This window comes from Canis lupus, chromosome 13, assembly GCF_011100685.1.
Source record: "Canis lupus familiaris isolate Mischka breed German Shepherd chromosome 13, alternate assembly UU_Cfam_GSD_1.0, whole genome shotgun sequence".
Lineage (NCBI taxonomy): Eukaryota > Metazoa > Chordata > Mammalia > Carnivora > Canidae > Canis > Canis lupus.
This window is the reverse complement of record NC_049234.1, coordinates 5740378-5765874: the sequence shown is the minus strand read 5'-3', so window position 1 is coordinate 5765874 and position 25497 is coordinate 5740378. Positions and strand designations below refer to the sequence as shown.

The 25497-nt window shown below is 42.8% G+C and overlaps 1 protein-coding gene across 1 annotated transcript in view; it reads left to right on the top strand.

The window, feature by feature from the left end:
• Positions 1-25191, top strand: part of DPYS (dihydropyrimidinase) — a 76117-nt gene extending 50926 nt beyond the window's left edge. The window contains exons 8-10 of the mRNA XM_038555313.1: positions 12156-12363; positions 23029-23159; positions 24789-25191. Coding sequence (XP_038411241.1) covers positions 12156-12363; positions 23029-23145 — 325 coding nt within the window. The 3' untranslated portion in view covers positions 23146-23159; positions 24789-25191. The remainder of the gene's footprint in view (positions 1-12155; positions 12364-23028; positions 23160-24788) is intronic.
• Positions 25192-25497: the final 306 nt, after the last annotated feature.

Sequence of the window (25497 nt, the reverse complement as noted above, 5' to 3'; positions counted from 1 at the left end):
CACCCAGAGGCCTGGTACCACATTCTTTTCTCCAGTTTTTCTATTCTGTTTTTATCCTTAATTATCATACCTCACAATTTGTTTTCCTTTTAAAGTGCTTTAGTACTTCTGGAAGAAGAAGGTGTACATTTTCATATAAATGTGCATTTTATTCAAGACCAGTGTCCTGGATAGATCTCTTCTAGTGGGAAGCAATATATGGTGGTCAAGCACTTAGTATTTGACTCTTGATGTATGATATTAGGTGAGTTACTCAGCTTCCTTGAGCCTCAATTTCCTCATTTGTAAAATAGGTATTTAAAAGCAGCCCTCTTCCTTTGGGTTGTGAGGAGGATTACATAAAATAATGTATGAAATGATGCTAGCGTACGGTTTAACATATAAGCATGCAGTAAAACAGAAGCTGCAACTGAATGTGATTATTTATCATCGTCATGTTCACATTGGTGATTTGGCCATGGCTCCTAGCCACTGAGGTGCTATTAGTAAATGTAAGAGGAGCAAGTGAAAATGTCAAAGGTGAATGCTTTTGGAGGGCAAAAGATAAGGAAAAAGAGATCCCTGCAAGAAACTATCCCACCCAAGATCTACCAGTCAGGGCTCAGAGAATACAGGTAGATATAAATACAGAGATCGATATAGAGACAGATACTCATATATACACACACATGCACATATCTGCGCATGTGTACAAGCATACATATGTGTGTCTATATGCATATGCACAACCATATGCAGATGGGTATAAAATTTTTTTTTTAATTTTTATTTATTTATGATAGTCACAGAGAGAAGAGAGGCAGAGACACAGGCAGAGGGAGAAGCAGACTCCATGCACCGGGAGCCTGACGTGGGATTCGATCCCGGGTCTCCAGGATCGCGCCCTGGGCCAAAGGCAGGCGCTAAACCACTGCGCCACCCAGGGATCCCTGCAGATGGGTATAGATATGTATGCACATGCACATGTGTGTATATATAATTGATCTCCACAACTGTAGGAGCCGGTTGGGGCAGTGTCTGCAAGGCTCCTGTCTTTGTGTCTGGCTCTCGCATCTGAAGTCCAGAGGGCAGACGGTTGGGAGGGCAAGATGGGGTAAAGCGAGAAGAGCAAGGAAAAGGTGGAGCCATAGCACAAGCTGGGCCCCGTGGGGAAGATGGAGTGGGACCAGTGCCTGTCCTTGTCGCCTCTGCGCTTGGTGGTGTGGTGTGCGGGTCGCCTGGGGTCATAGGACTGAATGCCACCTGGCCTGGGAGTCCAGCAGCTGAAGGAGGGTGCAGGAGAAGGCCACGCGGAAGCCCTGGTGGCTGCGCACCGCTCGAGAGCGGGCTGCAGATCATCGGAGCTGCAAAGTAGTTTCGGCTTCACTTCCATTGCCCCCCCCGGAGGCATAGGGGCCATTTGCAACGGGGGTGGGGGGGCTCTCTGTTTCAAGGCCAAGACACGGAGGTTCTGAGAGGTTAGGCATTCGCCCCAAATCGCAGCTGGAAAGGGCAGAGCTGGGATTCAGGGCGGGCCTGTTGACTCGCGTCTGATCTCTAACCGGGGTACGGGCTCCCGAAGGGCAGGGAGGGAAGGGGCACGCAGCAGGGCCGTCTCTGGAGTCAGGCCTCCTGGGCTCCTGGTCGGGCCTCTCCCCTGAACGGCAGTGTGCCCTGGGGCCAGGTGCTTATCCTTGGTTCGTTTCAGTGCCCTTCTCTGACCAGCGGGGACTGTGAGCCGGTGTGCCCCAGGGGGCTCGGTCAGCGCTTCGTGTGCCTGCAGCGGCAGAGCGCGGCGGCCCCTGCCCCCGGAACGGCCGCCCTGCCCCCAGCTTCTCCGCCACACCGCCTGGCACCCTGGGCCTTGAGCCTCCTGCCTGCTCGACCCCAGAGGTGACATCGTAGTGATGACGTGAGCCCTGGAGCCTCCCTCTGTGACGGTGCTTCCTGGAAACAGGTGCCTCCTGGGGGGGGGGGGGGGGTGTCACGTGTGGACTGTACAGCCGTCTGGCTAACGGGCCTCCGGGGCTGCGCTGCTCCCTCGGACAGAGCTGCTCCCTTGGACAGAGCTGCTCCCTCCGACAGAGCTACTCCCTCCGACAGAGCTGCTCCCTCGGACAGAGCTGCTCCCTCGGACAGAGCTACTCCCTCCGACAGAGCTACTCCCTCCGACAGAGCTGCTCCCTCGGACAGAGCTGCTCCCTCGGACAGAGCTCCCAGGGCTCTATTTTCCCAGGGTGGATGCGCCAGCAGCCCGCGCCGCAGCTGAACTAGACGGTTAGCTGCCACCAAGTTCTTGCGCAGATGGAAGGCAGATAATTTCTATGAAAATTCTAAGGGTTCTGACACATCTTAATGATAATGCTCAGTACGTTTAATGAGAGGAACCTACTGCTTTCATCCTCTGAGCAGGGGTTGGGGTTGGAGGTGGGGAGGTGGTCACTGATGGCCTGAGACAGGGTGGGGGGGAGGGGGTCAGGCTGCCTGTGTCTTATTTCTGGCCTAATCACTTCTCAGGCAAGTTACTCCTCTCTCAGTCTCCACTTCCTCATATGGTAAACAGAAATCATAATGTGGGTTGTTGAGAGGCTAAGTGAGGTGATAGATGCACATGGAAGGACCTGGAATATAGTAGGTGCTTAGTGGGCAGTGGTGGAATCTAGAGCTTGCTGGAACGGTCTCCCTGTGACCCCACAACTTTTTAGTCATCTTTCTTGCCTTCCTTTGCACTTTTAAAAAACTATTTATTTTTTGTTGTTGTTTTTACCCCTCCTTCTCTCTCTCTCTTTCTGTCCTGGCCTTTAATTTTTTTCCTTTGGGGCTCTCCCTTGTGATGGTTTTAGGTCTCTCAAGGGCTTGGTGTTTTATTTTTGTTTTGTTTTGTTGTCATTGGAGGCATTTAGAGCAGGGATCAGCAAACTCCTTTTGTAAAGGACCATATAGTAAATATTTTAGGCTTTATGGGCCAGCGAGTCACTGTTGCTACTATTCAACTCTGCCATTGTAGTACAAAAGCAGCCATAGATAACACACAAATGAATGAACAAGCCTATGTTCCAATAAAACTTTATTTACAGAAATAGGCTGTGAATCTGATTTGACCTGCAAGCTATAGTTTTCCATCCCCTGATTTAGAGTTTTGGAGATTAAGATTCTTCTCACTGAACATTGATGTCCTCCGCTGGATATTCTGGACCTCCAGTTCATACACGGACACTGACTGAGGAAGCCTTTCATACCTCATTGGCTCTTGGTCTGTATTTTTTCACAGCACAGCCTTTAGACAGTAAATCAAGAAATGGTTAAAAAGCTTACATTGTTATTCACAACTGAATACCATTCAAGTCTGGAACATTCTAAAATTCCATTTAGACAGCTGGATCATAAGCAGCTCCATCAATTCAAAGTTGAGTGATGGTCCTCGAGCAGTCAGGGTTGGGTAAAACTTGCTAGCCGTAGGAAAAATGGAGAAGCACAGTATTGGTACGTGCTCTTTGTATAATTATCTGCTGATCCTCTCAGGCAACTTCCAAAAGAGCTTGGTGACCCAGCATTGTGAGTAAACTGAACTGCTTTTCATCATTAAGGGGAAGCCTTTGAACTCACAGACCTAAGTTAAAAATCTGGCTTTGCCACATGTGAGCTGTGTCTTAGGCAATTTTAACTCTCCAGCCTCAGTTTTCTCATCCATAAAATAGGGATAATAATCATTATATACGAATCATCCCAGGCTTACTGTGAAAGTTGAAGGAGATAATGCTGTCATTGCCTATCAGAGTAAAGACTCCATAAATATTTGTTATGGTTATTATGAGAAAATGGTTTTTTGAATATTTTGGAGTTTCTGAATTGGGAAATGAAATTACTCGGGAACAGAATCATGCAACATTATGCTTGCCTCATCACCTTCCCAGGAATTCTAGAGGCCAGGCCTCCCTTCCTTGGATTGCAGACTAGGAATTCTTTCCAACTCCCTGGGGCCCAGCAGCCCAGTGTCATTGGCGTCACCTGCTTCTCCAGCAGCCTGAGCTCCTTGCGCTCTCACCTGGCCTTTGCGTCTTTCCTTCACTAACGCACCTCTCAGTTGTCAAGCAGTGATTTTCCAGTGTCAAACTACATTACATCTGCCAGTGTTTATGCTTACTACCTCTTTTTATTCCCCTCAGTAGGGATGGAGGGAAAATAGGTCATCTTCCTTTCAAAAAAAAAAAAAAAAAGTAAGTTTAGAAGTTCCCCAGACATTTCTGGTACCCAGCCTTCTCTTTTTCCATCTCTTTAGAGAACTCAACTGTCTTTTCTTTATATTCCAGGCATTCCTTTCTCTCCCTAAAATATGGCATTAGAGCTGAGCATCCTAAGTACCTGGCTTAGTCTGAATTTTCAGGAGGGATACTGTGTGAATATCAGCCAGCATATTCCTGTGTAGAAAACCAACATCTTGTTTATTCTGCCCAAGTTATGCCCATACATAGTCTGCCAGATAATGTCAGCAGCCAAGGGCGAGGCCACTTCCCAGCACAGAGACAATGTAATTACAGGACCAAGTCCACACACCACCCCAGCAAGTTATTTTTAACTCTGACCAATATGTTAGGCCAATGGCCTTGCAAAAGCTAATATTCATACCTCACCCACATGCACTTATCTGTTCAATATTCATAGGATATACATTCTAGAATCATGCTAGCTTTTGCTGATTCATATTTAATTCCTGTTCCTTTAAGACATTAAATTGTTTTTAGTTCTCCACTGTCTGAAAACTAGTATATAAAACATGAAATATTTATGTTAGGTAATAATGTAGAAATTTACTAATAAGTTATTTTCAGATAAACAAATATGTCTATAAAATGCCTTCTGTTTGCTCAGTGCTGTGTGAGGCATGGGAAGTGAAGGAATGATACCTACTTCCAAGGTCAACTTGTGAAATTCAGTTTACCCAACCATGACCAACACCACCATTCGTGATCTGTATTTTATAACTTCAAGGACAAAAATAGCAGGGTTACCTGATCAGTTTATTTCTTTAAGTCAGCGTTGGGAAGCATTTTTATGAACCTGCATTAAATGTCTCGTTATGCCTTGAGCACCAATAGAATTCCGAGTTATTGTCCAACTTAGATTTACTAATGTGGCTGAAGCAATTCCCATTTTCTCTTCTGTGGGAGGCAGGTGGAAAAGTCTGAAAACAGGGTGGAAGATTGATGGGTGCAGTGAGCAGCAATTTTGCTTAATAATGACAATGTACTTGAAGTAGCACCATTTAGTGTTTCCAGAGATGTGGCTGCTATGCCCCCCATTTATATAACTTGTCAGGTCCAAGAAATTGACAGAAGAGGTAGTTTGGAATAGTTGGAACTCATGTCAAAAAAAGTATCTTCCATCGTGATCACATTGTGAATGACTGGTCAATTTTGGTTCAAGAAATTTCTAAGAGCATACTTAAATCACTTATTGCTAAATAGAAAACAAACTAGGAAACATTGGAAATTATGGGCTGAGCTACTTCCCATTTGTTTTCCAGTGGATGAAGAATGCTTTCGTTGGTTGAAGGCTGTCCCATAGAGCTTTCAAGGACAGCATTGTCTAGGGTTTAAGACCCCAACCTCCTATCTCACCTGACCTACAGGAACTGTGCAATGTGGGGTGAGTTATAAACTACCATGTGTCTCATCCTCATTTATTGCATGAGAATAAGAATAGCCCCTACTCCATAGTGTTGGGAAGATTTCATGGTGATTATTCTTTCCTGTGAATATATAAGGAGTCCTATAACCCAATGCAGACAGATGAGGTATAGTTTTAAAGAAACCACTAACAGACCTGACATGATTTTTTAAGACTTTTTTGGGTTCTCATGGCAATGTGATAGGACTCCACCTGTGCTATGACCAGAGTGGCCAAGTTGGAGAAAATATAACTAAATACCTAAACAAGTTATTTCTCTGGGGTCAAGAAGATGCACGTTGCTCTCAGAAATCCTCTTGCTCTCTACAGTGTTCTCTCCGAATGCACATAGATGATGTTGCAGTCTCCTGCAGGCTTTGCTTCAGTGACTTTCTCATCTAGAAGAGCACACGGCTCTTTGATAGAAAGCTATTTGCAAAGGAACAGAATGTTTTTCTGCAGCTGTGATGTGAGTGCTATCAAAGTTATTGGCTAAGTTGGAAAATAGCTTAATGTTATCTTCAGGGCTTCTGCTGCCCTATCAGCTTAAGCCTTGAAGATGTGTATAATTGGGATTCAGCAAGACAACCTTGACACCCTCTGCAGAGAGATGTGCCCTTTGATACAGGCTCAAAGCAACCTTAACAAAGAGCAGCCTTTCCCTTGGGGCAGAGTGACCGCTGAGAGCACCCTTGCTATGAATCTGCTAATGAAGAGGCAATGGCCCAGGAACCTCAGGCTCCCTAAACTGCTGGGTAGGCTTTGATCATTCCTATCTTTCCTGTCACCACCGGGACAGGCCGGCTTAACCATCATTAATTAGAGGGAAGGGAGTCTTAAAATGCTACTCTCCTGAGCTACCTTGCACATTGTTAAATTTGAAAAATATTTGGTAATGAATCTCGCAGCTCTTCGGTTTGGCTTACAACTGGAATCAGAGCATTGCCCCACATTTGCATCTGTGCTGCAGACACATCTGGTTGAACATAGGTTCCTATTGAATCACAGAACTTTAGAACCTTGCCTCAGAGTTATTATCCATGGGCTCTTCATTAAGGGATTGCTCTCTAAGGGACAAAGTTTTTATCAGTCAGGACCTTCCACTGCAAACCATATCAACCAACCTGCTCTCACTTAAGCGAAAATACACTCTATGGGAAGGCTATGGGGAGCTCACAGACCAAAGGAACAGTCAGTGCTGCAAGCTTGGGAAGGGTGGAGCCCAGGGCAGTCCTGGGCAGCCTGCTGCAGGGATTGGTTTGCATTCAGGAATGCACATGCCAATCATTTTTAAATTTTTTTCACTCTGCCAGTGATTCAGATTGCTAGGAAACAAAGGTAATCGCCCATCCCTTAGTTAGGTAAGAACATGGCACCATGCCTGTCTTACCCAATTATCCTCCAATGGGGAAGTAAAATGTCTTAAAGAAAAATTGGGGTTCTGACACCAGACAAAGGGAGAATGAAAGCCAAGGGAGAAAACTACAGTTGTTGCTACCCTGCATTTCTCAGGATGGAATTATGTGTGGGGCCCATTTCAGAACCAAAATGCACTGCAAAGCTCCATGACATCTGCTCCGATTTATCTCACAATGTTACTAAACCTTATGATGATGACGTATGACCCGTGGACTCAATCTCTCTTTTAGTCAGAATCTGGGTACTCATGATCTTGCTTTCTTCCAAAATGGTTTCTCAATGTCCCAAGCACTGCCAGCTCAGCAGGTGACATGAGACCCACCAACTCTGCAGGGGAGGTTAGAGGAGCCTGACTTTATCCTTCATGCCTGGGCCTGTGCTGCATCTGAGGAAGCCCCTGTGAGCAACTTATGAAAACCTGGGGGATGTTTCATCATTTTTCCATGAAGTTCTGAGAAAGATGCATCCACTCCTGTGTCCTACATGACAGTGTCCCGACGCGGAGAGTGAAGGGACAATGCTTAATGCTCACCTCTGCTCAGGACCCGTCATAGGGACAAGGCCTGGAGAGCAGTTGGGCTCAGGCTTCATGCTCAAGAAAGGCCTCCATTTTATACTCCTGAGATAATCACAGAAGATTTTTCTAAACATCCAGAGACACACTGCAAATATTGAAAGAAAAAGATGTATCAACCAAGAGAGATCTATTCTAGGTGGTTAAACAGAAGAGAGATGTATTAAAGGGCACTGGGTAGCTCAGAGAATCTCTAGAAGGACCAGAGGACCAGGCTGAGAGGCTCTACAGCCACGACCAATGCCCTCCAGGGCAACGGAGAACTTCAGTGCTTCCCCCAGGCACAGTTACCATAGGTGGCTTCGGGAAGCCAGGCTGGGCCCCACCGCTAACCTTCTGTCACAGCGGGCCTGGAAAACACCATTTCTCCATCTGCATCTTCACCAACATGGATTCCTGTGACACCTGCATCCAGAGTCACCGGCTTGCCATCAAAGGCTCGTGTGAGGCACTATTTTGGAGGAGGCCGGATTCCATAACTGGGCCCCCGCTGCAAAGGAGGGTAGAAGGCATGTTCTTGGCTTCTGTCTTAACTGAAGGCCTCTGCCTTTAAGGGAATGTGTTCAAAGGAACAACAGGTATCCTTACAAAGGCAATTGTGTGACTTTGAACTTGCGTTCATTCCATTAATGGACCACATGTCCCACCCTGCACTAGTAATGAATAGATTTTAAATACATTTTGTAATAATTTTAGAAATCTCATGATGATACTATCTTGTTTTTTTTATTTAAAACAATTAAATGTTGAAATGTACCAAAATATTTTTTCTTATGGTGGGGTTGCATATATTCAGGATTCTCCAGTGAAAGTTATTCTGACCTCTCAGAGGTTGATTGATAACCAAACTGTGTGACCCTTGGGCAAGCTCTCACACAGCTTTATTTCAGCATTATCAGCAGGGACATGGGGTAATAATACTTCCCTGTGTACTTATTAGTGTTGATACAATTGGCATTGCTAAATATTGCTAGGTATTGATGAGCAAGCAGTTCATATAACTTAATAAGATGCAATTAAGAATGATACTTATAACAATTTATTTATTGATGTATGTCTGTATTAGTAATGAGCGTGTACAGCTCACCAGAAATGTTAAGTATACAATGGAACTCTGGGATTAGATGTTTGCCTCTCATTTAATTTGGTGCCCTATTGCAAAACCCAGTCACGTCCTGTAGGACAGTGAAGGCAGGAAATAAAACATACAGAAGGAAAATCGTGTGATTCTTTTTGTTCATTTCCTACCTATTTATTACATACCTACTGTGTGCTGGGGGTAAAGCAACATGATTTCAGTCCTAAAGTGTGCACCAAGTAGGAAAAGAGGGGCTTGTCAAGAGTTTGGTAGATGATTTAGCATTCAGGTAGTGCTAGGCCACAGAAGAAAGGCTCAGCTTTGCCTGGAATCATCAGGGTCAACTTCTCAAGGTCAGGAGTCTCTTCCTTAACCCCCCCCACCCCCCAGCTTTATTGAGTTGTAATGAATGTGGCACTAGGACTCTTGAGTGGCGTCTTAGGGAAGGTGGATGGGAGCAGGGAGAAGGGTATTTGGAGTGAAGAAAACTGCATGCACCAAAATCCGGAAGTGTGGAAGCTCCTACAGAAGTGGAGGACTGCAGCTGTGGCTGGAAGGCAAAGGTTGGGTGACGAGTGGCACCCTGCCAGACACCTTCAATGGTAAAGTAGAAGCACATTCTGTTTGCTGCTGGTGATACTGCCTAGATTTTACATTTTGTGCTAATTGGAACTCATTTACATAATGCCTTATTATAAAGAATCACTTAGATGTTGCCTAATTGTCGTCTTTCTCTTGCACTCCCAAGGCTGAGAAAGTCAAGGTCATGACCTTTATTTGGCAGAGGCAGAGAAACTTGATTTGACATTTCGCTGTAACAGACCTTTAGCTTTCATATTTGTTCTTGTTTGCATATTCAGTTATTCCGAGCCCACAAAAACACTTTACTTTGTATATTTCCTCTTGCTTTTGTCCGCCTGCATATATATTTTCCTTGTAGATATATATACTTCGTATGTTTTTACATGTATTATTATGCATTTTTCATTTTCTTTGCCTCCTCGGCATATTTTTAATTCTTAATTCTTTCAGAGATGCCCGATATTCCATTGCATAATCATTAGGAAATTGTTATGCTTTGAATTTTAAATAGTTTAGGCAATATTGTGATGACAGTCTTAGTGTATAGAGCTTATTTCTTCTGTTAGATTATTTCCCTAAGAGGATCAGTAATTAATTGTTAACTTCCCATCAGTAAAATAGAATTTTATGATTTAGGGTTTCCCCTTATTTGCCTCCCATTCTTGTATTTAGTAACCACTTCAGCATGAATTTTTTATGCATTTTTCTTTCTCTATCTAGTGGTTGATATATCCATCCAGTCATGTTTATGTTACATTTTTACAAAACAAACCCCAGAGTGTGTAACTGTGATAGGTAGGAAAGTAGCAGTGCCAGACCATGGAAATATGAGAAAGAGACTGTGGTGGTCAGAAAAACTCACTTTAACCTGCAAGTTTGAAGCTCCTCTATTTGTTCCTTTGATTTATTTTCTTTGAGTTTATATCTCTCATCACCAACCCATAACTCATCATTACTCATTTTATTCTTAGTAACCCTTTAAATATTTTATTCATTTTCCTACTTTAGTGACATTACTTACGATTAGATTAGTAGCCTTCCCTCCTCTTTAGTGTTTGAAATTATTGTTGCTGTATTTGTAACTACCTCTTCTTCTTTTTATCTTTTTAACTTTTCTTTGTTTTTGCTTTTTGGGTTTTTTTTTATTACTATTCATTTATTTATTCAAGGGGGGAGCAGGGGAAAAGAGGGAGAGAGAGTCTTAAGCAGACTGCACTGAGCACAGAGCACTCGATCTCACAACCCTGAGATCACAACCTAAGCAGAAACCAAGAGCTGGATGCTTAATCAATTGTGCCACCCAGGTGCCCCTTTGCAACTTTTCTTGGTATCATTAAGTTGGTTCCTAAGGCCTCTCTTTGTGGACAGTGGTGAAGAGTATAAGAAGGTAAGAGGGGAAACAAAGAGGCCAGTATGAAGTGTTGGGGTCACTCACATGACAGATGATGGTGGCATGGACTCCAGTGGGAATGATGGAGAGCAACAGAGGTGGGCAGTTTTGGGATTTATTATTATTATTATTATTATTATTATTATTATTATTATTTTGGAGATAGAACCAATCAATAGGCCTGATGATAGCTCAAGGGAGGAACAAGTGGGGGAGTTGTAGGAGGCATTGAAAATCAAGAATTCTGTTTGGACATGTTAGGGTTGGATACCAAGTGAGTACTTGGGTGTAGGATTCTGGACCCATGATTCAGACCAGCATTGTCTCATCCATTTCTAGGATGGCAGCACACAAAAGCCTGAATCCCTTAGCTCCATCCTTCCAGATCAGGGTTGGGGGGCCTTGGGCGGCTCTTCCTTGAACTCAGCCTTAGCATGTTTAGCAAAGTACTTCTCTTCCGTCCATTCCTAAGAGGGCATGTAGAAACTTCTACCAGAATTCAAGATTATGCTCGTATTATTCACAGCTGCCAGATCTCTTCCCCCCCACCTCTTTCCACTAAATGAGATTTGGGGCAAGAAGACATCCAACATTTCCAAGTAGCCTGGAAGTCATTGATCATATTGTGTAAGATCGAAAGTATTAATAAACTCCTGAGAATGATGATGAATATACAAATGGATGACATAGACCCTGCTAAGAGATTATATTCTAACATATTTTGTTACTTTATTATCCTTATGTTTTCAGTTTCACTACAGACAAGGGAAAGAAATTCAAGGGATCCCTGGGTGGCGCAGCGGTTTGGCGCCTGCCTTTGGCCCAGGACGCGATCCTGGAGACCCGGGATCGAATCCCACATCAGGCTCCCGGTGCATGGAGCCTGCTTCTCCCTCTGCCTGTGTCTCTGCCTCTCTCTCTCTCTCTCTCTCTGTGACTATCATAAATAAATGAAAATTAAAAAAAAAATTAAAAAAAAAAGAAATTCAAGATACAATTCTCCTTGATAACTACCAAATTCAATCTGATAACTACCAGTTAGGGATTCCCTTTGGGAAGGGAGGGACAAGAATGGGATTTGGGTGAGAGGTAAAGAAGAAGCCTTTTGCATCTGCAAAATGTTAAAATTCTGTAGAGCTGGGGACTGGGTCAGTTCATCAGACTTATACATGTTGTAAAAATTAATTTAAAAATGTAAATGTGAGAGACAATACCTTCCTTTCACCCACTTCATCCTCATTAATCACCGTAAGAACTGATCTATTGGGTTTTTCTCTCGGAAAATGTAATTACTTTGTAATGAAATGTTAATGCTATGTTCTATTCTTAAAGTCGCTTGTTCAAATGATAAAGCTTAATATGGCTTAATAGAGTTGCTAAATTTTCTTCTAAAGTCATTCTTTTAATATTTCATATTTGACAGATGAACTGGTGATGATCTGGGGGGGCTTTGTTTTTATAAACAGGACTATTTCGGCAAAAACTCATCATCAGGCTGTTAACTTCAACATCTTCGAGGGCATGGTTTGCCATGGGGTGCCCGTTGTGACTATTTCCAGAGGAAAAGTGGTGTATGAAGCTGGAGTTTTCAATGTAACGGCAGGGGATGGGAAGTTTATTCCTCGCAAACCATTTGCTGAGTATATTTACAAACGGATCAAACAGCGGGACCAGGTGAGTTGTGCAGAAGTGGCTGTTACCAGGGGCTGGACTGTTACCTGTTCCTAGATGTTGGTGGTGGTGTTGTCACATACACCTCCTTTAACACATTCTTGGGATGTCAGGATTGATAGGAGAGGTTCTAGAAAAATACCAGTTTTCAAAGAAAGAATCATTATTGGATAGATGTCCTTTCTCGTGCAGATTGGTGTGTTTCTTGAGGGTTTCCTCATGACCAAGTCAGGTTTCCCCAGGCAAGTTTAGGGTCTCTGGGGACTTTTGGTAATTGAGGTAGTCAGTGTCCAGAAAGCAGACACTTATGTTTTTATTAGGGGAAACACGTGTGTGAAAAGATGGGAGGGAGCCAGAAAAGGCTGGAAGAACCTTCAGACTGCAATTCAAGTCTACCCTGGTGAAGCAGAGAGAAAAAAGAGTGGAAGCATCCTAGTCTACCATACAATCTGAGATAGATTGAGCAAGGCCTTGGGGCAGCCCTTGAGCCAAGTCTCCTGTCAAGTGGCTACATGGCATGCTGTCATGTCTGTCTGGGAGCACACCTCATAAGAGGTATGGCTTCTGTGCAAAACTGTTCAGAACTTAGCAGTGAATGGCTCCTCAAAAAATGCTATTCCTTATTCTTGAATGTATGAAGGTTCATTCTAATAGCCGCGAGAGCAAAGGTGGAGTTTTGAGTTTAGGTAGCTCGAAATATGAATCCTACTTTGCCCTTCCCATTTCCTAGGTGTGTGGCCAAAAACAAGATCTCTATTCTTGGGCTCAGTTGCTTCATCTAGAGAATGATAACATTTCCTCCTTAACAAATTGTAAGACTCAAATGAGAGTTTTAAATAGAAGGCACATAGTAGGGGTCAGATGTTACTTTTGTCTCTTTGCTTTCCTCTTTTGATGACTAAATCTATAACAAAGTTCCTTCAAGACTTTGTAGTAAATCTGTTATTATAAAAGAGGTATTTGTTCATAATATTTGTTGGGCTTTCACACCTTTATTTACTTTAAAATGTAATGTGTTTTAAAAATTCATCTCACTAAATACACTAACATGTCAGAAAATTTTCAGATTAAAACCATACAAATTGCTGGACTTGGGATGGGAGGAGGCAACCTGTGCCCTTAATCCCCCATGGGGACAAGAGGCCAGGGCTGAATGGCCTTCCTGATTTTTATTGAGCAGGCTTCACTTGCTATGTTCTTCATCTGGCCATATAGACCATAGAGTTTGAAACCCTAGGATTAGTTCTAAGGCTTCTCTCTCTTCCTTCCATTTTAAAATATACCTCTGTTTTTCCAAAGTCCTCTGGCTATTTTTCAGTGCATTCCATTTGGATCTTGTAGTCTGTTTGATTTTTCCTCTTACGCCTTTGAGAAATTTTTACTTGTGGATTCTCAGAGTTCATTATACAAGATTTATCCTATTTGTTGTTTGTTTGTTTTTAATTTTTTTTATTATTTATTCATGATAGTCATAGAGAGAGGAGAGAGAGGCAGAGACACAGGCAGAGGGAGAAGCAGGCTCCATGCACCGGGAGCCTGATGTGGGACTCGATCCCGGGACTCCGGATTGCGCCCTGGGCCAAAGGCAGGCGCTAAACCGCTGAGCCACCCAGGGATCCCCTGTTGTTTGTTCTTAACACTTCCTAAAGCTTTGATTAAGTAAACAAGTACTCCAGAATGTTTTCAATTCTCGGGGTGCTTTAATTCTTTATATACTAGATATCAGTCAAAATGTTTAAGATTATAGTTCATTTTGCTAGGGTTAATTTGTAAATGTTGACATTGATAGGTGACAGTGACTATAAGATAGTGACTATAAGAATCCTATATGTTTCTGAACATTTATGTGATAGATAACAGCAATATTAACATTTGCTGAGTGCTAACCTAATGTAAGTGAGGGCTTGGGTGCTGTCACTGTAACAGCTCTGGGAGGGAAAGAAGTATTATTTTAAAGATTAGGAAACAATCTTCAAGAAATTAAGACACTAGGTCACACAGATAGAATGTGGCAGGGTCAAAACATAATCTCTGATTATCTGACTCCAAAAACTATAAGTGAGCAATAAATGATATCATAGATCACAAAGATTGAGTTAAATGAGTTAATGGGAGGTAAATGATACAGCATTTGGTGTGAAAAAAAATAGTCTCTCAAAAAAATAATTAATCTGAATTGGAGGCATCACTATCAGCTAATTCATTTATGAAGCTGCAGTAGTAATCCAGGGGATGAGCTGAGAGGGAGAGAGACCTAGGGAATCATAAGGAGGTAGAATCAACAGAACTGAGTGATAGGTTAGGTGACACTTGAAGCGGATTTAAGGAGCTGCTCCTGGCATTAGTTCCAGTTGCTCACCAGTAGGGATGCTAGACTAACTGGGGACACCTGATGGACTGTATTTAAATGGCTGCCTGAGTCTTCTTCTTGTAGAGAAAACGTTTGAGGCAGCAGAGATCACCAAACGACTGGCTGCATCAATTCTCCTTTCCAAATGATCGTGTTATGTTTTGTGGCAAAATTCATGTCAATTCCTTTTTCAAGAATTCACTATCAATTTTGTGAGTTACTTTATTTTTGTAGTATTTTCTTCTGATATGATGAACTTTTAAGGCATTTAAGTGCATTATTGTTTTTGCAATTACAATAAGTGACAGTTATCATTATTGTCATGTGTTGTTCTGAGCACTTACTGTATCAGGTAGTTTATATTCATTATTTTACTTAATCTGCATCATAAGCCATATGGTAGATATCCTCATTTTATAAAAGAGAAAGCTGAGTCTCAGAAAGATTAAATAACTTTCCCTGGGATGAGCAGTAAGTAAACATAAAAGCCAGGATTTGTGATATGGCTTCTGACTCCCACTGTATTGTGGGACCTTCATAAAGCAAGAAAATAAGTGTGAAATTTAAAGCACAGGGAAATTCGTTATTTTGGAAAACACTGGTGTGGGAAAAGTATCAAATAAAATGGATAAAATGAGGTTTGGAGGTTGCCTGGAACCATTTCAAACATTATTTTTTCTCTTCATTAAGCAAAGATAATTTTATAGAAGAAAAATATCACACTAAGGTTAAGAAAGGGAGTTGTTAGGCATTCTAGATTTTATTTTATTTTTATTTTTAAATATTTTATTTATTCATGAGAGACACACACACAGAGGCAGAGACACAGGCAGAGGGAGAAGCAGGCTCCATATAGGGAGCCTGATGTGGGACTCGATCCCGGGGCTCCAGGATCACACCCTGGGCCGAAGGCAGGTGCTAAACCGCTGAGTCACCCAGGGATGCCTGGCATTCTAGATTTTAAACTCATGTTAGGCTATTAGAGCTCTTGCTTTGGTTTTTCACTTAAAATATTCAGGTTATTTTGTGAGTGAGGATAAGAGTTTGAAGGCAAGCAGAAACAGCACATACAATTTCTCCTGTGTGCTTGTTATCCAACCCAAGAAAATTAATCACTTACCATCCTGGACTCTCAAAGAACAGATGGTAGAGACACATCAGCTGCTCCAGAACTCGGCTGATCTGGCTGGAGTGTTGGTTCCTTGAGGACATCATCTTATATTTTCATGCCCAGTGCTTGGTACGTAGTAGGAATTTGACAAACAAACTGCAAATGGAAGGAGCAAAGACTATAATTTCAGAGGTCATAGAAAGAAATTTAAATTGATTTACCCAGAAGATTGCCCCCTAATTCATCCCAAATAGTGGAGTTGTCTATGAACTTGGTTCTTGTCCATGATTTTATTACTTAATAAAATTTACCAGCATTATGCCATGCAGCTATCACTGTTACTAGATATAGTAAAGAATTTCAAAGGAAAGAGGCAACATTTTTATCCAATTTGATAGCTTTAGGGAATTGTCACTTTATTTTAACATTTAAGCAACTGATCCCAAAGGGAAGAAAATTTAAATCAGAAGATGAGGCATCAAACTATTTGATAAATATAATAAAATATATATTTCAATTTTTAAAAAAGATTTTATTTATTTATTCCTGAGAGACAGAGAGAGAGAGAGAGAGAGAGAGAGAGAGAGGAGAGAGAGAGAGAGAGAGAGAGGCAGAGACACAGGCAGAGGGAAAAGCAGATTCCATGCAGGGAACCCGACGTGGTACTCGATCCCGGGTCTCCAGGATTAGGCCCTGAGCTGAAGGCGGCACCAAACCACCAAGCCACCCAGGCTGCCCTATATTTCATTTTTTTTTTTTTTTTTATAAAAAGTCACTTAAGGGAGAGTTTTGGGGAATGAAGGAAAGAGAAGAAAAAAAAGCAACAGCAACTTACATATTCAGGAGCATCTTAAAAAAAAAACAAAATTGACTTACATACTGTTAATTCTTTAACCCCCAAAATATAGCTCTTGGCACTCAAATAGATTATATTTTTTAGAATGTTTGTGTTTAGATTTGTAATTTTCACCACACTTTGGAAGTTCAGACATTCTTTAAGTCATCTCTTTTTCTCTTTCTTTCAGTATTAAGCAACACAATCTATTCTGGGAAATCAGGGTCACATTGCATTTTATAGAGAAACAGGAATAGCTTCACGGAGCAATACATGGTTTCAGAGCTCTGCTGCCAAAGCTTTTAAACTTTTAAAGCTTTGCAACAATAAGCATAATTTGCCTTTTAGATAAGATAAAATTGAAGGGCTGGCTGATCTGGTCCTTGAAATGAGTGTTCTCCATTTCTGAAGTAACAGTGTGTCAATGTCTTTCTCAATGTGGTAGCTCAGAGAAAATAGCTTAAGAGATGTCATAACTGCCATATATCCTAATTTCCTCAGATTAATTGCTAATAATTACAAAAGGTGAAACCTCTGTCGGAGTTGGTTCATTTTGGCTCATGAGAGATACTTATGCGTCCCTCGTCCCCACTCCTCATTCAGTGATGTCACTTCAGTAGCTTGAAATCAGCTGTGGTGGGAGTCTTCACACCCCAGAAATAGGCAAGTGCTATAAGATAGGGCTTTTGGGGTGGTGAGAAAAGGGGAGGCAGAGCTGGTTGTTAACATTTGCCAGCATACAACTGTATACGGGGACATTCTAAATAGTCTTTGTGCATTCAGCACTCACTCAGTAAATATTTATTGTTAACCAATTATGTCCCTAGCAGTTTAATCCTTACAACAACCTTCTGAGGCAAGTAGAGGTATCTCAATCTCATAAAGTAAGAAATTGAGGCTTAAGGAGGTCACATAGTTACTAAGTGGCAGTGTCAGAATTCAGACCCAGATTTTTCTACCTTCAAAGTTAGTCCTTTTATTCTCTGCTGCTGCAACATACTGATCACAAAGTTTAATCCCCATTCACACACATCGCCACCTGCTCCCATCTTCAGGATGTCACCCCTCCAAGCTCCCCTCCTGCACATGCTTACCCTCAGACTGGAAAACTTACTAGAGGAACCGGCCCTGAAATGAGAGGGCCCAGCTTGTCATACTGTTCTTTGAGAAATAGCTCAGCAGGTATGTCAAAGGTTAAATGGAAATATTTGGTGGATTGTAAAATATTATCAGAATGCAAGTTTTCCCTGTTACAGATCACCTCCGTGAACCTAAGGGTTACTTCTGCACTGGGGATTCACAGTCCCTGAAAAGCCCGGTTCAATGTATCCTGAGTGCCTCTGAGTTCACCAGACGGGCATGGATTTCAGTTGCTGCTCATTTGGACTGTTTAATGTTGAGCCAGTGTTTGCTATTTGGAATCTGGAAGTTCTGTTTTGTTGTTTTTATTGATATTTTAAGTTCTTAGCCTCCGTGAGTGGCTCAGCATCAGAACCTCCTCTTCCTTGTCTCAGAACAGCTAGCATCCTGGCACTCTATCTCTGCAAACAATACAGTTACATTTAAAACTATCAACTTTAAAACTTCTTGTTTACCCTGATCAGCTAACCAAAAAGCATTTTGCAGTTATGCAGGTTTGATGGTAACTACAATTAATATTTTATTTGTTGCACTTTTGCATTTTATTTATTACTGCAATGTAATTCTTATTTTTATCTTTCAACTAACTCATCACAATGACAATCATCATTAAATGCTGTAAACCTAAACTGAACTTTCATCTACCAATGAAAACCACCAGCACCCTACCAGATGAGGTGCCATCTGTGTTCCATGTATTACTTAGGATAGCCTCTCACAAGGTTTTATCCTCAAGCCATTTTATAGGATTGTGATATCATCAAGATAGAAAGAACTGCTGGTGGGTGACATCATTGAATTTTGAACCACCTATATATACAGAGGGAATTTTGACCAGGCTATACAACAGGGGAAAACACAGTCGAACCTTCTGAGGGTATGTTTTCCATTAGGACACTGGTCCCTGGAGGTGCACCTTAAGAAAGCTGTCACATGATTATAGATAATATTACTCTCAAGTGTTTATATTGCCCAATATCATATGAAAAGTTTTAAGAAGTCCTACAGTTAAGAAATCTTTCACTCAACAAATATTTCTTGAGCACCAGGTACTACCCAAAGTCCTAGGAAGGGACGCCTGGGTGGCTCAGTGGTTGAGTGTCTGCCTCAGCTCAGGTCACAATCACAGGGTCCTGGGATCAAGTTCCACATTGAGCTCCCCTCGAGGAGCCTGCTTCTCCCTCTTCCTATGCTTCTGCCTCTCTCTCTCGGTCTCTCTCATGAATAAATAAATTAAATCTAAAAAAAAAAAAAAAAAAAGCAAAGTCCTAGGAATATAGGCTTAGATATTACAGCAGTGTTTGGTCTCAGAGACCTTAAATCCTACTTCAGTTTCACCTATAGTTTGCGGGGCTTAATTCCAAGCCTTTTGGGGACACTTATATCTCCCCATGATGAGGTCACTTAGCCACTAGAATAAAGGAGTCTGGAGATTGGGGGAGATCAGAGCTGGACCTAATATTTGGGAATGGTGGCATGTAGATTTGAAACCGTAAGTCTGAGGCCACCAAGGAACCTGTGTAGGCAGAGAAGAAAGGGAGCTTGGGATAGAGGTCTGGGGCTGCCAACCTCCAGATGCTGAGGAGCCTGAGAAAGAAAACCAGGAGAACATGGAGAAGAGAAGGCAGGCAGAGAAGAGAGCTGCCCTCTTTGTTCCACCCTCTCCTTCTTCATCCTGCTCTTCCATAAATGTCCTCTAAGAATTAGGTGTGGGGGTTTAGCTGGACCCTCAGGATGGAGCCTGTGCTAATCGCTGTACTCGTCCAGGATACTAGGGAATGAAGCCCACTTTGTTTCAGACCCGACCACTTAGGATTGCCCATGAGCATGACACACTGGTCTCACCAGATGTCAGGGGCCACGTCAGGGCTGGGCAGCTTCACACTTCAGATAGAGATTTGTTATTGTCACTAGAGAGAAGGAACAAGGGCTGTAGGTTAGATCTACCCAGAAAACAAACATGCTACAGAGCTTCTGAATAACACAGTGATGGCTTACGAGTCTCAGAACGAGTGCCATCACCTTTCCATTTTGTCACAATGGACATCTTTTGAGGCTCTGATTTTACACAGAGTGCAATGCCAGGGGCAGGAGACAGTACAAAGATGAACAAGATGTGGATCTGGCATTAAAGAGTTTATGTAACCCACCTCTCTAAGGATAAGAGGATATTAAAAGGTGAAAAGTATTGGGAGGCCTGGGACCAGAACTTAAATTGTCTTTGATTCCTGTCCAGTCATCTATCAAAAGGGATGACTGTGAAGTGTGGAGCAGCAAAGCCTCCCCAGAGGGGGTTGGTTTGTTTCTGAGGTGGCAGTAGGGGCCGGAGTGGTTAACGTCCCACCTCCATTCTGATGGGAAATCATGCCCTGCCTACCCAGAGCCTCAAGCAGAGAAAGAGTCGCACTGTGTGCACATTCGACCTGGACAGTCAGGTGCAAGATGCATGGTGGCCACTGTGACCAGAGGGACCAGCCAGGCTGCAAGGTGCCTGGTGATGCTGTTCGTGCAGTGACTGAGCAGCCAGATAGTGGTTCCTAGACAAGCATGCGAACTGAGACCTGCCGGCAGAAGACAGCTGGGCAAAGAGGAAGTACAGCTCAGAGGACAGATAAATGGTGAAGCACAACAAAGGAGAGTGAGAGAAACTGAGTCAGCCCAGGCTAGGACAATCCACATAAAGAGGAGACAAAGCTCAGATAGGATAAAGCTCCTTCCTGTCACACCCTTGGTAGGAATTGATTGACTCTGTATTGAGTATTTGTTATGGAAAAACAGAGTAGTACCACCGCACTGAATCTGCTGGAAGAGATTGACAAGTAAACAGATGATTACAGAAAACTGGTAAGTAGGATAGGACGTGTCAGGGAGGACTAAAGCTTCCTGGAGGGATGATCGTCTGGGCTGAGTTATAGCAGATGAATCAGAGATATTTAGGCCGAAAGAAGAGTGGTAATGCCACATGGGCAAAGGCACAGCCCTTGCAGGGGGTTCTGGGAGGGACACTGGTCACCTGGTTTGGGTCATGTGCTACCCCCTAGCCTGCAGCTCATGAGCAAGCTGACCCCTGAGCGAGGAGGGGGGTGCCTGGACATGACCTCCCTGCCTAAAGCACAGCTGTTAGCCACGACTCCCCACAGAGGAGTTGGGGAGAGACCAAACAAGTGACAGCTGAAAAGCACAAGCAGTAAAGTTCCGAAGGAACTGTTGGATGAAGTGGGAGACAGAGTGGGGCTGATGAGGGGTGTGCAGCATGAGGGCAGGTGACACAAAGACCTGCTCACTTCTGTCACTGGTGAGTGAGCTGAAATCCACCACGGATTTCACTGGGTGCCAGTGCCGAAAGGAAGAGAGAAAGGCGAGACCCTTCAGATTGTAGGCAACATAGGGAATTGAATCCTGGCTTTCTTAGCTGGGTCTGATGATGCTCATTAATTATGTTTAGTTGCTTTACAGCCTCAGTTGTATGGTCACCGTAGGTTTAAGTGATAGATCCTATGGTCTGGCTTGGAAAGTAAACCAGGGGAGGTAAAAACACGGAGACCTCCCAGAGAGGGAGGATGTGGTCAGAGAATGGGGTGTTAATGGGTTTAAAGTCGCAAGTGTGGATTGCACAGGGGCTGAGTAGCACAGATAGGAGGAAGCTGGGCCTCCACTTGCCTGTATGGATTGATGTTCCTCAGGATGACAACAGGATCCAGAGTGAAGAGAAGGACTGAGTTGACAGTGAGCCGGAATGGAAACCCAGCAAAGCATCTAAGCAGACACAGAAAACGGGCAGAGACTGCTGAGCGGAGGCCAGGGCTCCTCCCGTGTGCCCAGTGCTCAGGGTACGCCCGACACTATACTGCAACTCTCAGAGCTAAGGCGCAGCCTCTGTGTCGTTCTTCGTTTTGTCCTCTGTGCCTGGCAAAATATCAGGGCCGGCCTGGCAATAAATTTTGAAGGAGGGAAGGAAATTCTTTGTATCTGCGAGGTGGCTTTCATGCCCTCTACACACTCCTAGACGAGTGTGTAGACTCGGGCGGATCTCTCAGCCTGTCAGCTTCCCACACTGGTAAAAGGCAAAGCTAGAGTGCACGCTTAAGTGCGTCGTACGCCAAAGCTCACACGGTTGATCACTACAGTATGTTAGTTTTGGTGGTCAGAACAAGACAAATGTTATTTGTGTGTGTCCATATTCATGCGTACACACATATTTACTAAGAGCTTATTCTATGCTATGCTTTATTCTAAATGATTTTTTTTAATTTTGTTTATTAGATAGAAAATGGGTGGGGGGCGCGGCAGGGGAGAAGCAGGTTCCCCGTGGAGCAGGGAGCCCGACGTGCGAATCGATCCCAGGACCCCGGGACCATGATACAAGCTGAAGGCAGATGCTTAGCTGACTGAGCCACACAGGCGCCCTGATTTACTTTTTTTTATTATTATTATTTACTTATTTTTAAACTTCTTATGACCACTCCATAAAGGAGGTGCTGTTACTACTCCCAGTTTAAATCCAGGCAACTGAAACACAGCGTTAAGTAACGTGCCCAAACAGTCTGGTCCCAGCGCCATGCCCTTAATCGCTGTGGCTTGCTGCCTCTTGACTTGTCAGTGAATTTGTATCCATGTTTACAGGCAGTATGCTCTAGTTACTTCTTGTGAATTTCTTTGTTTACAAAGTCCAGATTTTTAAAGTCTGAGCAAGCACTGAACTAACTCAAACTGAATCCAGCAGGGGGGTCGGGGTGGGGGTTCCGCTGCTCAGCTGGCCACCCAAGAGGTGTAGTTAGAGATGTGAGATTGTGTGGATGGCCTATGACACACAGGGGCAGGTGAGAAAATAAGAAAACGCACACACAGATTGCTAAAATCTGCAAAAATGCTCAGACGCTTAGGAGAGGTATAACAAAGCAGCCTAGGAGTGAAAATAGGAGAGAGGGTCACAGGTCGGGAGGACTGCAAGATGGTAATAGAACTAGAAGGGCGTGAGGATGTTGCAGAAGCTCTAGTGCAATGGTTGGAGAGTGCTCCGTGGGCCTGTGTCAGACACAGCAAAGAGTGGGGCATAGCACAGGTCCCCAGGGGTGCCAGGAATTTCTGTGAGAGGGCACAGGGTGGGAGGCACATGACATGTCAATGTGTAAGATTTATTTTTGCTCTCATACTTCATCAAGGGAGCTGCATTATGCTTTGAATTCAGGAAGTCGATAAACCACAAGAGAAAAATGAACTGTTCTGTTTCAGACTTGCACACCTATCCCCGTGGAGCGTAAGCCCTACAAGGGAGAAGTTGTCACCGTAAAATCTAGAGAGACTGAAGAAGACTCTGCAGCAGGGATGAGGAAACAGGCCGGCCCCTGAGCCGAGTGCTGTGGGTAAGGATGGTGGGCAAAATGGGTATTCCTGCCTTGATAACAAATGAAATCAGCGTCTCTGTCTTCATTAGCATTTGAAGAGTCCAAGGTCAAGGTCAAAGGCTTCAAAGTGACATAAGTCTGAAGGACAGGTTAGCCAAGGGGAGACTGATAAAAGACCTCTTGATGCAGAACACTTAGATGAGCCTCCAGTTTGAAGAAGGCCTTGGTCTAGTTAGAGATTTATTCTCTGAGATGTTGGGAAACATTCCGCAAAGCCTTGAAGTATCAAATATGAGCAAAAATTTATAAACTATTTAATTGGGGCTTTATCTGAGAAAAAAAATCTTCGTATTATATATGCAACTATTTTCTAGAACTTAAAATGAATGAAAAATGAATGAAATGTTGCTTTTTAGGGTATAATTTTTTAGGTAAAATTACCTGGTATCATTTCATGTACTTCATTGCACACTTAATTTTTGAAATAATATTGTAGATATAGTCATTCTGAAAAAAATATTTCAGTACTTCCTCAGTTTTCTTAGTCTTTTGACATCCAAATATTTCTGTTTTCAAGCATCTATTGTCATCATTCTTGTCAATTTCCTCCCTCCCTCCTTCCCTCCCTCCCCCCTTTCCTTCCTTCCTTCCTTCCTTCCTTCCTTCCTTCCTTCCTTCCTTCCTTCCTTCCTTCCTTCCTTCCTTTTCTTCTTTCTTTCTTTCCTTCCTTCCATTTTTCAGTTATTTTCTGATCCAACACTGTCAGATGCCTATTCAGGAGCAGCTTTGCTATGATTTAACATCTCTCCAACACTGTCCACTGAATTCATGAAATCTACATGAGTTGCCAGTTTTGCAATTTCGCTAAACTCTAAATTCTTAAAATCTTGTGATGCTTTCAGATGTTTCAACACACAGCAATCTCCAAAAGACTTACTTGGCGACTCAGCGGTTTAGCGCCACCTTCAGCCCAGGGCATGACCCCGGGGCTCCCAGATCCAGTCCCACGTCAGGTTTCCTGCATGGAGCCTGCTTCTCTCTGTCTCTGTCTCTGTCTCTCTGTCTCTCTGTCTCTGTCTCTCTGTCTCTCTGTCTCTGTCTCTCATTAATAAATAAATAAAATCTTTAAAAACAAAAACAAAAGACTTACTTACGCAAGGGGCCGACATAATGAACAGGGGTAGATGTTTGTGTTAATTAGGGACACTGTCAAAGGACTAGCTGTATATATAGCCACTTAGGAGTTGCACATTTTCATGTCAGGACAACCTATGCTTCCCTAAACCCCGTGCCTTGAATAAGGAGGCGCTGTGTATTTTGTGCTGTGTTCCCTTTATTATGGAATGTTGTCATATCAGTGCTACACAGCCAAAATTTCAAGATGGTTTTTTTGTTTGTGTGTGGGGGGGTCATTTCCTTACTATTGGAATTGTTTTTCCCAATCCAGGAAGATTATGTTAAAAATTCAGAGGAAGATTAGCAAGAGGAAGACATTCTCTTGAATGCGGTAAACATACTATTAACAGCATTTATAGGAGCAGGATTAGTGTTTTCTTTGATTATAGCATTTCTTGGGGGTTAGACTTGAGTTCTGCATCTCTATGTGAGGGAGAATGTTACACTGAGTTCCTTTCATTCTGTTCAAAGGTAAAAATCAGAGAAAAGGATTCTGCTGTTCCCATCACTGTTAAGCGTTGTCAGCCCATGGAGAAGCAGGCCTTATTTCAACTCCCCACGTTCCTTTTGAAAAAATAATCGCTGCAGGCTTCTTTGATTTACTTTCAGAAGCAATCGCTGTCTTTCTCGCTGTGACTTTGTTGCTGTGTAAGATTGAAGATATAAATGAATATTATTGTGATGGAAAGTCAATGGAAAATTCATTGATGATACTTTAAAATGTCATCTTTGCTTGTCCTGGGTTTCTTACTTTGAGATTTTCAAAATCACTTTCTTGTTTAAGATTTTTTTAATGGCTACATATGTTTAAAAATAGCAAACTCTGTGGTTTTACAGCTTATGATAATCAATAAACATTTAGATCTGCATTTTATGTCTCGTTTTCTGGGTTATGTGTATCTGCTTCTAACTTGTAGGATTGGGACTCTGGGAGGTTGGTTTGGATTCAAAAGCATAATTTCCTATGTGACATCTGTTTCAGCAACTCCCAGAAATCGGGTCTCTGAGCAAACCTCATGTAGTTAAATTGGATATTCAACCTTAGATTAAGTACAAGGCAAATTATCCAATCACACTGATGAGTGAAGGATTTGGTAGAATTAAAAAGAATCAGCGTGGCTGAGAGAGGCTACAGTGAGACCTTCCATCCCCTGTGCTTCCGGGTCTGTCCTGTGATCCT